The sequence below is a fragment of the Nerophis lumbriciformis genome, linkage group LG22 (genome assembly GCF_033978685.3).
Source record: "Nerophis lumbriciformis linkage group LG22, RoL_Nlum_v2.1, whole genome shotgun sequence".
In the NCBI taxonomy this organism is placed as follows: domain Eukaryota; kingdom Metazoa; phylum Chordata; class Actinopteri; order Syngnathiformes; family Syngnathidae; genus Nerophis; species Nerophis lumbriciformis.
The window spans coordinates 33,042,459-33,060,064 of record NC_084569.2 but is presented as its reverse complement, the minus strand read 5'-3'; the positions used below and the strand labels follow the sequence as shown (position 1 = coordinate 33,060,064).

The 17,606-nt window shown below is 38.8% G+C and overlaps 1 protein-coding gene across 3 annotated transcripts in view; it reads left to right on the top strand.

Moving 5' to 3' along the window:
- nsfa (N-ethylmaleimide-sensitive factor a) overlaps positions 1-17,606 on the top strand; it is a 100,351-nt gene that overhangs the window by 38,756 nt on the left and 43,989 nt on the right. For all 3 annotated transcript variants that reach the window (XM_061973726.2, XM_061973725.2, XM_061973727.2), the window contains exon 2: positions 12,091-12,176. In XM_061973726.2, the coding sequence (XP_061829710.2) occupies positions 12,091-12,176 (86 nt within the window). The remainder of the gene's footprint in view (positions 1-12,090; positions 12,177-17,606) is intronic.

Sequence of the window (17,606 nt, the reverse complement as noted above, 5' to 3'; positions counted from 1 at the left end):
CAATCGAATATTAAACTTCAAACCCTTGTTCCATTGAATGAGTTTAAAGGGGAACATTATCACAATTTCAGAAGGGTTAAAACCATTAAAAATCAGTTCCCAGTGGCTTATTTTATTTTTCGAAGTTTTTTAAAAAATTTTACCCATCACGCAATATCCCTAAAAAAAGCTTCAAAGTGCCTGATTTTAACCATCGTTATATACACCCGTCCATTTTCCTGTGACGTCACACAGTGATGCCAATACAAACAAACATGGCGGATAGAACAGCAAGGTATAGCGACATTAGCTCGGATTCAGACTCGGATTTCAACGGCTTAAGCGATTCAACAGATTACGCATGTATTGAAACGGATGGTTGTAGTGTGGAGGCAGGTAGCGAAAACGAAATTGAAGAAGAAACTGAAGCTATTGAGCCATATCGGTTTGAACCGTATGCAAGCGAAACCGACGAAAACGACACGACAGCCAGCGACACGGGAGAAAGCGAGGACGAATTTGGCGATCGCCTTCTAACCAACGATTGGTATGTGTTTGTTTGGCATTAAAGGAAACTAACGACTATGAACTAGGTTTACAGCATATGAAATACATTTGGCAACAACATGCACTTTGAGAGTGCAGACAGCCCATTTCAGGCGCGCTAAGAACATATATTTTTCCACGATTTCAGCACTCAGGTTAACCATACCTAAATAGACACAAAATACTGCATTGCACACAAGGCCATACTTGCCAACCCTCCCGGATTTTCCGGGAGACTCCCGAAATTCAGCGCCTCTCCCGAAAACCTCCCGGGACAAATTTTCTGCCGAAAATCTCCCGAAATTCAAGCGGACTCAGGTCCATGAGGACCTGAGTCCGCTAACCCACAACATAAACAGCATACATGCCCAATAACGTTATAACTGTAGAATGATGAAAGGCGAGTTCTTGGTTTCTTATGTGGGTTTATTGTTAGGCAGTTTCATTAACGTCCTCCCAGCGCGGCAACAACACACAACAACAGCAGTCACGTTTTTGTATACCATAAAGCAGTTCGTCTGCCGTAAACAGCAATGTTGTGACACTCTTAAACAGGACAATACTGCCATCTAGTGCATTTGATGAAAGCACTTTTGTGCGTGCCACACATCAATGCATCATCACAGAGGGTGTTCAGCATGGTTAGAAAAATAGTGACAGAGAATAGAACAAGGATGGACAATTCAACCCTTAACTCAACAATGAGTAGATGAGTGTTATGTGTGTGTATATGTGTAAATAAATGAACACTGAAATTCAAGTATTTATTTTGTATATATATATATATATATATATATATATATGTGTATATATATATATATGTGTATATATATATATATATATATATATATATGTGTATATATATATGTGTATATATATATGTGTATATATATATATATATATATATATATATATATATATATATATATATATATATATATGTGTATATATATATGTGTATATATATATATATATATATATATATATATATATATATATATATATATATATATATATATATATATATATATATATATATATATATACATGAAATACTTGACTTGGTGAATTCTAGCTGTAAATATACTCCTCCCCTTTTAGCCACGCCCCCCCCCCAATTTCTTGCCACTTTCGCATCTTTGGGCCACTGGTGCAACTTGAATCCGTCCCTGTTCGTGTTGTTACACCCTCCGACAACACACCGACGAAAGTGAGAAAATGGCGGATTGCTTCCCGATGTGACGTCATCGCTCCGAGAGCGGATAATTGAAAGGCGTTTAATTCGCCAAAATTCACCCATTTAGAGTTCGGAAATCCATCCATCCATCCATCCATTACCTACCGCTTATTCCCTTCGGGGTCGCGGGGGGCGCTGGAGCCTATCTCAGCTACAATCGGGCGGAAGGCAGGGTACACCCTGGACAAGTCGCCACCTCATTGCAGTTCGGAAATCGGTTAAAAAAATATATGGTTTTTTTTCTGCAACATCAAGGTATATATTGACGCTTACATAGGTCTGGTGATAATGTTCCCCTTTAAAGCTCCTGTGAAAGGACTGCAGTCTACCTTGTCTGTATGCACATGTGCTATGTGAGCAAGTTTTAATGTTGTAAATGTGATGTTTTATGTATTTGTTTACTGTTTTTAATGTAACCTTACTGCTGCCCTCTTGGCCAGGTCTCCCTTGGAAAAGAGATCTTTGATCTCAATGGGATTTTTACCTGGTTAAATAAAGACTAAATAAAAATAAATAAATACAAAACTGATTCACAAAATGAACCGTGCATGAACATCACCTTGTTCAAAGAACAAAACCAACACAGTGCATAAACTCACAACAAATTACACACCTGCAAATCAGTGTGACTTCTGCTGTTGCCGTATCCGTAATACGCCGATAGGGAGAAGTTTTTATTTACACGAAGAGTCGGGTGTGTTTTGACCTCCGCCGAACCCCTGAGGCCGACTCACCGAACCCCTAGGGTTCGATCGAACCCAGGTTAAGAACCACTGGTATAGAGACAAATAATTAGCTGCTAGCCACTTGTCAGCCGGCAATACAGAACACAGGTAATGTCACACTGCAATAGCAAGATTTAGCAGTGTTTTCAAGTGCTGTTTAAATTAATGTTAAAAAAACCCACTTTTCCCCCACAATGTATGTCTTTGTTGCTGCCATCTCTTTCTTTCTACCTATTCCAAAAACCTTGGCCAATTTTCCACCTTTTCTAATGCCTAGCACCAAGCAGCATACCATGCACTGTTGTGACAATTCCACATAATACTGAAAACAGCCTTTCATCTCTTTCTTCTGCTTCTGTTGTCTTTTTGGATGCCCTTCTCTGATTATTTAGAATAGAATAGAAAGTACTTTATTGATCCCTGGGGGAAATTCAGCACCACAGTTGGCTCACAATAGACAATAATAATAATAAATAATGTAATATATATAATATATTATATATATAATATATAATATATAAATAATATAAATATATTCTACATATACTCTACATTTAAGTGCAGTCAAGGAACATATGCATTATACAGTCTGATGGCTGTCGGTATGAAGGACACTGAATGCTGCCTTTGTCAACAGATTTTGGCACACTTGTTCAAATCCTGCCAAGCAATTCTGATTTTGTGATTCTTAGCATGCACTGCATTCTGTTGTCATAGTGAATTATAGTGAGAATAATCATGCCGGATGGCTGGAAATATACATCGAATGCTTTGTTTTTAGGATTTTGGGAATGTTGACGAACAAAATAGTTGAAGCTCCTGAACTGAGTGCTGAAATGCTTAGATTTTTACAAACTAAAATACTACTTTTACGTACTTCATTGTTTAACTTTGTAGAATTACAATTAGGGATGTCCGATAATGGCTTTTTTGCCGATATCCGATATTCCGATATTGTCCAACTCTTAATTACCGATACCGATCTATACAGTCGTGGAATTAACACATTATTATGCCTAATTTTGTTGTGATGCCCCGCTGGATGCATTAAACAATGTAACAAGGTTTTCCAAAATAAGAGAACAACTTCAACTCAAGTTATGGAAAAAAGTGCCAACATGGCACTGCCATATTTATTATTGAAGTCACAAAGTGCATTATTTTTTTTTAACATGCCTCAAAACAGCAGCTTGGAATTTGGGACATGCTCTCCCTGAGAGAGCATTAGGAGGTTGAGGTGGGCGGGTAGGGAGTAGTTGGGGGTGTATATTGTAGCGTCCCGTAAGAGTTAGTGCTACAAGGGATTCTGGGTATTTGTTCTGTTGTGTTTATGTTGTGTTACGGTGCGGATGTTCTCCCGAAATGTGTTTGTCATTCTTGTTTGGTGTGGGTTCACAGTGTGGCGCATATTTGTAACAGTGTTAAAGTTGTTTATACGGCCACCCTCAGTGTGACCTGTATGGCTGTTGACCAAGTATGCCTTGCATTCACTTGTGAGTGTGTCAAAAGCCGTAGAATTAGTGTTTATTGGCGTTGTGTACTTCTTCCTACGTCCGTGTGCAGAGCGGCGTTTTAAAAAGTCAAAAATGTTAGTTTTTGAAACCGATACCGATCATTTCGGATATTACATTTTAAAGCATTTATCGGCCGATAATATCGGTAGTCCGATATTATCGGACATGCCTAATTAGAATGATATATTTTTTCAGTGTTTTCAATTGGTTGTTGTTTGTTGCTGCTATAATGCTTCACTGAAACATAGACTGTCAAGCAATTTGCCTCTGACGGACTCTGATGAATCTACCAGCAGTAAACCTGATGTATTATCTGAAGCGCTGTCGGATTGCTGAAGGCAGTTGCCATGGTTACAATGTCATGCAGTCAGGCTGCATTGGAATTTCCCTTCTCAGCTGAGGCTTGCCATTGACTTTTTTTTTTTATCAAGTGCATTTAATCAACGCGCTGGATGCAACTCTGCTGCAAAGGCTTTCCAATTCATTCATTAAAATGAAAGTTAATGTAAAAAAATACTGCGATAAAACACAAACTGACATCCACAGTCATGAAAATGTTGACATCCTAGTACACTTTACTACACTTAGGGTCTGATTGACTAAAATCCCAAATCACAGACGCTAAATAACATTTGCAAACTCTAAAATTACTAGTGGGCGTGTTGCGGATAACATACTAAGGGCCTGGTTTACTAAAGTTTTGCGTGTACTAAAACACGTGCAAACTTAATAGCACCTGCAAAGCTTATCTCCAAACCCCGTTTCCATATGAGTTGGGAAATTGTGTTAGATGTAAATATAAACAGAATACAATGTTTTGCAAATCCTTTTCAACCCATATTCAGTTGAATATGCTACAAAAACAACATATTTGATGTTCAATCTCATAAACTTTATTTTTTTTTTGCAAATAATAATTAACTTAGAATTTCATGGCTGCAACACGTGCCAAAGTAGTTGGGAAAGGGCATGTTCACCACTGTGTTACATGGCCTTTCCTTTTAACAACACTCAGTAAACGTTTGGGAACTGAGGAGACACATTTTTTAAGCTTCTCAGGTGGAATTCTTTCCCATTCTTGCTTGATGTACAGCTTTAGTTGTTCAACAGTCCGGGGGTCTCCGTTGTGCTATTTTAGGCTTCATAATGCGCCACACATTTTCAATGGGAGACAGGTCTGGACTACAGGCAGGCCAGTCTAGTACCCGCACTCTTTCACTATGAAGCCACGTTGATGTAACACGTGGCTTGGCATTGTCTTGCTGAAATAAGCAGGGGCGTCCATGGTAACGTTGCTTTGATGGCAACATATGTTGCTCCAAAACCTGTATGTACCTTTCAGCATTAATGGTGCCTTCACAGATGTGTAAGTTACCCATGTCTTGGGCACTAATACACCCCCATACCATCACAGATGCTGGCTTTTCAACTTTGCGCCTCTAACAATCCGGATGGTTCTATTCCTCTTTGGTCCAAAGGACACGACGTCCACAGTTTCCAAAAACAATTTGAAATGTGGACTCGTCAGACCACAGAACACTTTTCCACTTTGTATCAGTCCATCTTAGATGAGCTCAGGCCCAGCGAAGCCGACGGCGTTTCTGGGTGTTGTTGATAAACGGTTTTCGCCTTGCATAGGAGAGTTTTAACTTGCACTTACAGATGTAGCGACCAACTGTAGTTACTGACAGTGGGTTTCTGAAGTGTTCCTGAGCCCATGTGGTGATATCCTTTACACACTGATGTCGCTTGTTGATGCAGTACAGCCTGAGGGATCGAAGGTCACGGGCTTAGCTGCTTACATGCAGTGATTTCTCCAGATTCTCTGAACCCTTTGATGATATTACGGACCGTAGATGGTGAAATCCCTAAATTCCTTGCAATAGCTGTTTGAGAAAGGTTTTTCTTAAACTGTTCAACAATTTGCTCACGCATTTGTTGACAAAGTGGTGACCCTCGCCCCATCCTTGTTTGTGAATGACTGAGCATTTCATGGAATCTCCTTTTATACCCAATCATGGCACCCACCTGTTCCCAATTTGCCTGTTCACCTGTGGGATGTTCCAAATAAGTGTTTGATGAGCATTCCTCAACTTTATCAGTATTTATTGCCGCCTTTCCCAACTTCTTTGTCACGTGTTGCTGGCATCAAATTCTAAAGTTAATGATTATTTGTAAAAAAGAAAAAATGTTTATCAGTTTGAACATCAAATATGTTGCCTTTTTAGCATATTCAACTGAATAGGGGTTGAAAATGATTTGCAAATTATTGTATTCCGTTTATATTTACATCTAACACAATTTCCCAACTCATATGGAAACGGGGTTTGTACTAAACGTGTGACAAGTGGATTGCGCCTGTTGAGTGAGCAGAATAAGGTGTGCAATCCATTTTGCGTTTCTGTCTTTATGTCATGATCCGTAGTCCGGATGATGTTTTGTGTATTCTGTTTGTTTTAGTTCCTGTTTGTGCACCTCCTGAGTTTAGTCACCATGGTTACTTATGATTTTCACCTGCCTCTGTTGTTCGGGACACACACCTCAAGAGACACTATTTAAGCCTGCCTTTGCCGGTCAGTCGTCCTGGCGCCATTGTTCGGTTCATGTCTGATTCCAAGTTTATGCCAAGTGTTCGCTTCATGCCTTGTATACGTACGTTTTTGTTTGTTCATGCCACAGCTAGTAAGTTTTCCTTGTTATAGTTTATGCTAAGTGTTAGTTTAGCTCCAAGTGCGATCAGCGCGTTGTGCTTTCGCCTTGTTTTCCGTTTTTTGCAGTACTTTGAGTTTTGAGAAGATTAATAAATATGTTCCTACCTGCAAGCCTTGTCCGGAATAGTCCGTTTGCATCCCGGGAGAACAAACCTTGCAGTAAGCTGCAAAGACCCCGCCGTGACACTTTATTAATATGCAAAATATATGCTGATCATCAAAACACCCACAATAATGGGAGGAGAAGATGCAACTGTAATTAAAGCTATCATGTGTACTGAACTGTGCCAGTTTGCACTCGGGATGTAACAATGAATGGTATTAATGATTACCGCGGTAAAACACCCGACTACTAGTATTGCCGTTTTAAATAAAAATAATCGAGAAACCGAGATAAATAATAATAAACTAAGTTAAAGTACCAATGATTGTCACACACACACTAGGTGTGGCGAAATTATTCTCTGCATTTGACCCATCACCCTTGATCACCCCTTGGGAAGTGAGGGGAGCAGTGGGCAGCAGCGGTGGCCGCGCCCGGGAATCATTTTGGTGATTCAACCCCCAATTCCATCCCTTGATGCTGAGTGCCAAGCAGGGAGGTAATGGGTCCCATTTTTATAGTCTTTGGTATGACTCGGCCGGGGTTTGAACTCACAACCTACCGATCTCAGTGCACTTCTCGCTAACTTAAATGCTAACATTAACGTCTTTCCACATTAAGAAAGGACATACAATAATCTAAACTGTTATTAAGACATTACTGTATGAGCAAATAAGCCATTCAGTTGTGCACATTGAATCTACAAGTTGTGACCGTTCTATACTCTTAGGAATACGGGGCAAAGGGTTTTTTGCGGTGGGTTCAAGGATCGCTGAACAGAGTAGGACGCTACAACGCCTGCCAGAAATGATAAATAATAAAAATATGTTTTATTTGTTACACACTTTTCAATTACCGTATTTTTCGAAGTACAAGTCGCTCCGGAGTATAAGTCGCACCTGCCGAAAATGCATAATAAAGAAGGAAAAAAACATATATAAGTCGTACTGGAGTATAAGTCACATTTTTGGGGGAAATGTATTTGATAAAAGCCAACACCAAAAATAGACATTTGAAAGGCAATTTAAAATAAATAAAGAATAGTGAACAACAAACAGGCTGAATAAGTGTACGTTATATGAGGCATAAATAACCAACTGAGAACGTGCCTGGTATGTTAACGTAACATATTATGGTAAGAGTCATTCAAATAACTATAACATATTGTCATGACTTGAACTATGGCGTGATTTGTTCTCCCGTGGTGCAAATGATTTGGACCAGACATGGCGTGAAGGTGAATACATTTGAATTCTAACTCAAAAAAATACAAAAGGTATAAACAAAAGGCGCTCACAGCGGAGGTAAAACAACTTGGCTATGAAAACAAATACTTGCACGTGGGCAAAAAAACTAAGGACATGAACAAAAGTCGCTAACTGTGGCATGAATCGAAAAAAACTTACTTGGACATGGCATGAAGTGTGCAGAGGTAAACAGAGTGTGCAGAGCATAAATGCGGTGTTGCCAGAAAGACAAACTGAAAACAATGAACTTAAATACTACAGACATGATTAGTGAAAACAGGTGCGTGACTCAAAACGTGAAACAGGTGCGTGACGTGACAGGTGAAAACGAATGGTTGCTATGGTGACAATACAAACAAAAGTGCACAAAAAGTCCAAAAACAAAACCGAACATGACTAAAACAAAACATGATCACACAGACATGACACATATAGAACATGCTATACGTTTACCAAACAATCTGTCACTGCTAATCGCTAAATCCCATGAAATCTTATACGTCTAGTCTCTTACGTGAATGAGCTAAATAATATTATTTGATATTTTATGGTAATGTGTTAATAATTTCACACATAAGTCGCTCCTGAGTATAAGTCGCAACCCCGGCCAAACTATGAAAAAAACTGCGACTTATAGTCCGAAAAATACGATAAATACATTTTAAAGTGCTGCAGTACAAACCAATGATTAAAACAATAAAAGCTAAGCCATTAAAACAGATAAAATACTAAGGCTGAAACACTAACAGTGAAGCATAAGAAGAAAAAACATGAAAAATAGTGGGTTTTCTTAAAGTGTGTTTATGTATTTTACTTAATCCAAAAAAAAAAAATGGTCAAAAGATTTCACTTTTTGAGCACATTCAACAATACCGCGATAATATTAATAACCGTGATAATTTTAGTCAGAATAACCATGATTTGGAAATGTTCATATCATTACATCCCTAGTTTGCATGTACCTTCCGAACGTTCTAAATATGAACGCAGAAAACATTGGCCGCAGAAGAGTTTTAGTTTTGATAAATCACATTGGGGCTGTTAAATGGTAATCATCATATATTCTGCATATTTATGAAGACAGACAGGCTAAGTAGATTGCGCTCGCTATTTTCCTCCTTTAAGAAATGCAATCCTCAGCGCACCAGCAGATCAGCTTTGCATGTGTTTCAGTACACACCAAGCTTTTGTACAGGCGTTTCCAATTTACGGCCTGCGAGCGTCTTCAATTTGGCCCGCGAGACATCATGAGTTCAATAAGGATACTTAGCCTCAGGGAGATTGCATTCATTTTAATAGTCTGATAATTTTGATGCTGTCGCCATCCCGTGGACAACACGTGTAATTAAGTTCAATTACCTTTCATTATGCTTTAAATAGATGTATGTGCAGTATTTACTTGTATGACCAAATGCAAACAACCTTCCCTTGCCATGGTGCAAACAAAAAAAAGAAATCTGACTAACACAAAATGTCAACACACATGGTCACACATAACACAACCTGCTCACTAAACTTTGCGGATATTATAAAAAAAGGTCCACGCACCATAACAATTTCAAAATGACATCCATTACAAAGCATGATGGGAAAATTGCAAAACACTCTCCACACTTACCCATGTTTGGCACATTTTAGCTGCTTGATATTTGTGATTGATTACAACAATTTAAGGAGGTTGTCATGGAAATAAACAAGGCAGAAGTCGAAATTTCACATATTCTTAATATCCAATTTTATTTATATATATATATATATATATATATATATATATATATATATATATATATATATATATATATATATATTAGAAATGTCCAATAATGGCTTTTTTTGCCAATATCCGATATTCCGATATTGTCCAACTCTTAATTACCAATACCGATTTCAACCGATACCGATATATACAGTCGTGGAATTAACACATTAGTATGCTTAATTTTGTTGTGATGCCCCGCTGGATGCATTAAACAATGTAACAAGGTTTTCCAAAATAAATCAACTCAAGTTATGGAAAAAAATGCCAACATGGCACTGCCATATTTATTATTGAAGTCACAAAGTGCATTATTTTTTTTAACATTCCTCAAAACAGCTTGGAATTTGGGACATGCTCTCCCTGAGAGAGCATGAGGAGGTTGAGGTGGGCGTGGTAGGGGGGGTATATTGTAGCGTCCCGGAAGAGTTAATGCTGCAAGGGGTTTTGGGTATTTGTTCTGTTGTGTTTATGTTGTGTTACGGTGCGGATGTTCTCCCGAAATGTGTTTGTCATTCTTGTTTGGTGTGGGTTCACAGTGTGGAGCATATTTGTAACAGTGTTAAAGTTGTTTATACGGCCACCCTCAGTGTGACCTGTATGGCTGTTGACCAAGTATGCTTGCATTCACTTGTGTGTGTGTAAAGCCGTAGTTATTATATAATTGGGCTGGCACGCAAAGGCTGTGCCATTAAGGTTTATCTGCGCTCTATACTTCTCTCTACTCCGTGTACACAGAGGCGTTTTAAAAAGTCATACATTTTACTTTTTGAAACCGCTACCGATAATTTTGAAACCGATACCGATATTTTCCGATATTACATTTTACAGCATTTATCGGCCGATAATATCGGCAGTCCGATATTATTGGACATCTCTAATATATATATGTATATATATATATAGATATGTAAATATGTGTATATATGAATATATTACTTTACATGCAATCGGCTTTCGGCCCTCGACCAAATTTTTTTAGCCCAATGTGGCCCCCAAGTCAAAAAGTTTGGGCACCCCTGCTTTAGTAGAACCATTTTGTTGACTAACTTCTCATCGCATATGTTACAATACCAGTCAGTGGAACCGGCTGACCGATGTTAAGCAGTTGTCGGTGTAACACAAACTGAAATCAAAACTAGCCATTGCTCGCACATTTACTTGTGGCTTTCACAAGAGACATTAGGACAGTGGTTCTTAACCTTGTTGGAGGTACCGAAACCCACCAGTTTCATATGCGCATTCACCGAACCCTTCTTTAGTGAAAAATAAAATGTTTTTTTTTTTCAAATTCAAGACAAAGTTGTATGTTTTTGGTAACACTTCAGTATGGGGAACATATTCTAAGTAACAAAAACTTAATTTAGAGTTATTTGGTTAGGGTTAGGGTTAGGGTTAGAGGGTTAGGGCCAGGGTTAGAGGGTTAGGGTTATAATAAGGCCATGCTGAATAAGGCATTAATAAGTACTTAATAATGACTAGTTAAGAGCCAATATGTTACTAATTTGCATGTTAATAAGCAACTAATTAATGGTGAATATGTTCCCCATACTAAAGTGTTACCATGTTTTTTTTACTGGTGCACAAAATGAACCGTGCATGAACATCACCTTGTTCAAAGAACAAAACCAACACAGTGCATAAACTCACAACAAATTACACACCTGCAAATCAGTGTGACTTCTGCTGTTGTCGTATCCGTAATACGTCGATAGGGAGAAGTTTTTATTTACACGAAGAGTCGGGTGTGTCTTGACCTCCGCCGAACCCTTGAGCCCGACTCACCGGACCCCTAGGGTTCGATCGAACCCAGGTTAAGAACCACTGCATTAGGAGAATGGATGATAATAACGCTGCTTAGCATAAATAACGAAGTTAACAACACATGTCGACAAAAATAGACACATTTTTTAAAGAAATAACACCTTTGGCTCTTACATTTTTGCATTGAGGCTAAAACGGGTTGACAATGAATGGCGACTTAATTGCGATGAGTTGTCAACATAGATGTGTTGTCGTCATAAAGGGTTCCGCCCTATTATTACATTTTCACCTTATTGTAAACATTCCATTTGCACTTGTGGTTCGATGCTACATTTCATTGGTTGTGGACCTGTGCTCGGCACAATGTGGACTCTAATCTCTCATCTGCATCTAAATCTAAATCTGTCCATCATGATGACAATGTCATACAATCTCTTGTCGGCTTTTCGGATATCTGCTAATACTGCGCTTCTCTCCGCCCGCCCCCCCTGTCCCTCTCTTTTTGCAGACCATGCAAGCTGCGCGATGCCCGACAGATGAGCTGTCACTTACAAATTGTGCCGTGGTCAGCGAGAAGGATCTGCAGTCCGGACAGTAAGTCATCATCATTATTATTACGTCTCTAGTCTCACCTCTGTCTTTCAGTGCCAAGTCACACCAGACACCACCCATTTTTTGTTGTTAGCTCGCTGATATGAGACTGATGTAGGGTTTCAGTGTTATCATGTTGTAGTTTGGTGATAATGAAGACAAAGGGTGCAGAAAGATAATATGGGTAAGGTGATCGGAAAGGCATTTTACATTATTGGTCTCCAACCTTTACGAGCCCAAGATCCCTGGTCTCAGCCAAAAATCAAAGCGTGTATATACAGGTAAAAGCCAGTAAATTAGAATATTTTGAAAAACTTGATTTATTTCAGTAATTGCATTCAAAAGGTGTAACTTGTACATTATATTTATTCATTGCACACAGACTGATGCATTCAAATGTTTATTTCATTTAATTTTGATGATTTGAAGTGGCAACAAATGAAAATCCAAAATTCCGTGTGTCACAAAATTAGAATATTACTTAAGGCTAATACAAAAAAGGGATTTTTAGAAATGTTGGCCAACTGAAAAGTATGAAAATGAAAAATATGAGCATGTACAATACTCAATACTTGGTTGGAGCTCCTTTTGCCTCAATTACTGCGTTAATGCGGCGTGGCATGGAGTCGATGAGTTTCTGGCACTGCTCAGGTGTTATGAGAGCCCAGGTTGCTCTGATAGTGGCCTTCAACTCTTCTGCGTTTTTGGGTCTGGCATTCTGCATCTTCCTTTTCACAATACCCCACAGATTTTCTATGGGGCTAAGGTCAGGGAAGTTGGCGGGCCAATTTAGAACAGAAATACCATGGTCCGTAAACCAGGCACGGGTAGATTTTGCGCTGTGTGCAGGCGCCAAGTCCTGTTGGAACTTGAAATCTCCATCTCCATAGAGCAGGTCAGCAGCAGGAAGCATGAAGTGCTCTAAAACTTGCTGGTAGACGGCTGCGTTGACCCTGGATCTCAGGAAACAGAGTGGACCGACACCAGCAGATGACATGGCACCCCAAACCATCACCCAACCATGCAAATTTTGCATTTCCTTTGGAAATCGAGGTCCCAGAGTCTGGAGGAAGACAGGAGAGGCACAGGATCCACGTTGCCTGAAGTCTAGTGTAAAGTTTCCACCATCAGTGATGGTGGAAACTGGCTTTTACCTGTATGTATATATACCTGTGTATATATCAGGGCTGTCAAACGATTAAAATATTTAATAGCGATTAATCACATTTTTCATAGTTATTGCAAACTTAATCGTGATGGAGATAATTTTTCATCAGTATACCATAGACCGGGGGTCGGCAACCCGCGGCTCTAGAGCCGCATGCGGCTCTTTAGCGCCGCCCTAGTGGCTCTCTGGAGCTTTTTCGAAAATGTATGAAACAAGATGAGGGGGAAATAATACATTTTTTGTGTTAATATGGTTTCTGAAGGAGGACAAACATGACACAAACCTCCCCAATTGTTATAAAGCACACTGTTTGTATTAAACATGCTTCACTCATTCGAGTATTTGGCGAGCGCCGTTTTGTCCCACTAATTTTGGCGGTCCTTGAACTCACCGTAGTTTGTTTACACGTATAACTTTCTAGGACGTGTTTTATGCCACTTCTTTTTCTGTCTCATTTTGTCCACCAAACTTTTAACGTTGTGCATGAATGCACAAAGGTGAGTTTTGTTGATGTTATTGACTTGTGTGGAGTGCTAATCGGGCATATTTAGTCACTGCATGACTGCAAGCTAATCGATGCTAACATGCTATTTAGGCTAGCTATATGTACATATTGCATCAATATGCCTCATTTGTAGATATATTTTAGGTCATTTAGTTTCCTTTCAGTCCTCTTATTTCAATTTATATCTCATGACACACTATCTGTATGTAATATGGCTTTTAATTTTTTTTGCGGCTCCAGACCGATTTGTTTTTGTATTTTTGGTCCAATATGTCTCTTTCAACATTTTGGGTTGCCGACCCCTGCCATAGACAGACAATTTTCTAATTTTAACCCCATGAACGGACAATTAACGTGTTTTAAATAGAGATGTCCGATAATGGCTTTTTTGCCGATATCCGATATTCCAATATTGTCCAACTCTTAATTACCGATTCCGATATCAACCGATACCGATATACACAGTCGTGGAATTAACACATTATTATGCCTAATTTTGTTGTGATACCCCGCTGGATGCATTAAACAATGTAACAAGGTTTTCCAAAATAAATCAACTGAAGTTATGGAAAAAAGTGCCAACATGGCACTGCTATGTTTATTATTGAAGTCACAAAGTGCATTATTTTTTCAAAACAACAGCTTGGAATTTGGGACATGCTCTCCCTGAGAGACCATAAGGAGGTTGAGGTGGGTGGGGTTTTGGGGGGGTAGCGGGGGGTGTAGCATCCCGGTAGAGTTAGTGCTGCAAGGGGTTCTGGGTATTTGTTCTGTTGTGTTTATGTTGTGTTACGGTGCGGATGTTCTCCCGAAATGTGTTTGTCATTCTTGTTTGGTGTGGGTTCACAGTGTGGCGCACATTTGGAACAGTGTTAAAGTTGTTTATACGGCCACCCTCAGTGTGACCTGTGTGGCTGTTGATCAAGTATGCCTTGCATTCACTTGTGTGTGTGAAAAGCCGTAGATATTATGTGACCGGTCCGGCACGCAAAGGAAGTGCCTTTAAGGTTTATTGGCGCTCTGAACTTCTCCCTACGTCCGTGTACACAGCGGCGTTTTAAAAAGTCATACATTTTACTTTATGAAACCGATACCGATAATTTGGAAACCGATACCGATAATTTCCAATATTACATTTTAAAGTATTTATCGGCTGAAAACATTGACATCCCTAGTTTTAAACATTATGCTTTTTTAAACAGTTCATCACAAAAAGGACAAACACTATTTAATGACAATTAAAAAAATATTGCCTCTTGTGTGTTGGTATCTTGCCAGATTTTGTATTTTGTAGAAATACATCATTTGTATTCCTGCTTTAAGAGCACTTGCATTCAGAAGAGGAGCTACACTTGCATGTTTAGATACCAGTTGCACGCATTAATAACACAAAATGGGAATTGTTATGATCATGCTTTGATTGTCAAAGATGTTAGTGGCTTATAGTCCGGAATTTTACTGTAGCTGCTGGATGACTTGTAGAAGCTGATTAAAACACATTCAATAAATGCATTTTTTCATTTAGGAAAAAAATGATCATAAAATATTCTCTATTTAAAAAAAAAAACGTCTTTCAATATGCTTTTTCTTGTATTTGGATCATATCAAACAAATGAATACGCTGCAGTGTTGTGATGGTCCACCATTTACTTCCCTGCAGAGCAACAATTCACTAAAAATAGTTTCTGTTATCTATAGATTGTGATTCTCTATTGCAGAAAAGGTGTTACATATAATAGATGTGTGCTGTTCGTTCAACAATATCGCACACAAGTTGGAGAGCATGAAAAGGTGATAATGAATGTGGAGGGAAATGTGTGTTTCCATTGGGAAGCCGCTTAGTACTCATAAAAAAACAAATTTAAATAGGACGGTCTGCGCCACTTTTGAACTTGTTATCAGTTGTACACAGTCTTAGTAAATCAACACAACATGCCGGCTAATTTTGTAGTTTGTAGTTTGCACATGCTGTTTTAGCTCGTGGTATTTGGATAGGGATGATACTCGAAACCGGTTTTCCCGGTTGTTCGATGAGAAAAGAACCGAGTCCTCGGACTCGAATCCCTTTTTGAGAACCGGTACCCGTTATCAAGACCACTATAGTAAAGAAAAAGAGTTGGTTCTTTATTCGAATCCCTCGGAATGAATCCCGTCCCGACCAGAAATGCCCCGTGAGACATCACAAGAAATGACGTCACGTAGCTCAGTCATTAGGCGCAGATAGGGAAAGCAGGAAAAACAATGGACCGGAAAAAGTGCTCCAAAGTGTAATAAAGTTCAAAACAAAAGGTATAATCCAATGAATAACTTTACTGAGAGATTTGAGCAGGGTACAAACACATGAAGAACACTTTTACCACCAACCGGAAACATAGCAACCAGGATAGCAACGTACCTCCTTTACGGCAGCTGTCGCAACATTCTTAAAGCAACCGCAGTACATACATATATATATATATATATATATATACAACATGTATCTCCCTTTTTTAACTTTTGTTTTTCTTTCCTTGTAAACAAAACAAAATCACACTGTATATGTGTTGTCTGTCTAATTATAAATAATGCAGACGAGGCGTGTTGGCTGAGTTCTTGACGTTTACTTTCACAGCGTGCTCATAACCTCATTCTTAGCTGCCGGGGTGGCGACATGCAACAACACTTTTCGGGGCTACCGCGCATGCTCGTCACTCCCGTTGCATGCTGGGTAGTGTAGTTGTTATATTCCCTAGCACAGGGGTCGGCAACCCAAAATGTTGAAAGAGCCATATTGGACCAAAAATACCAAAAAAAATCTGTCTGGAGCTGCAAAAAATTAAAAGCCATATTACATACAGATAGTGTGTCATGAGATATAAATTGAATTAAGAGGACTTAAAGGAAACTAAATGACCTCAAATATAGCTACAAATGAGGCATTATGATGCAATATGTACATATAGCTAGCCTAAATAGCATGTTAGCATCGATTAGCTTGCAGTCATGCAGTGACCAAATATGTCTGATTAGCACTCCAACAAGTCAATAACATCAACAAAACTCACCTTTCATGCACAACCTTAAAAGTTTGGTGGACAAAATGAGACAGAAAAAGAAGTGGCATAAAACACGTCCTAGAAAGTCGGAGAAAGTTATACATGTAAACAAACTACGGTGAGTTCAAGGACTGCCAAAATTAGTAGGACAAAACGGTGCTCGCCAAATACTCGAATCAGTGAAGCATGTTTAATATAAACAGTGTGCTTTATAACAATTAGGGAGGTTTGTGTCATGTTTGTCCTCCTACAGAAACCATATTAAAACAAAAAATAGATTTTTTTTCCCCTCATCTTTTTCCATTTTTCATACATTTCTGAAAAAGCTCCAGAGAGCCACTAGGGCGGCGCTAAAGAGCCGCGGGTTGCCGACCCCTGCCCTAGCCTAACTCATAACATCACATCTTTCCCCCTATAAAGAAATAATGTTAACTCAAAGTGTATTTCTTTTTTTAGCTTTAACTTTTCATTTTTTAGCATTGTAACCACATTTGCAAACAACTTATCTCTTCATAGAATTTTCTTTCAATAAAGAAATAAAGTGCAAAAATGTCAAAGCATCATAACAAACAGTTATGTCAAATAGCAGCAGAAGTGCACTTTTTGGAGAGCTGTGTTATTTTCAGTCTTGTGTCCAAGGGACTGATTTTATTTAACACTATATTATTATTTATACACCTATAGTGATCACAGAGACAGGTTGTTTTTGTGTTACTGTATATATT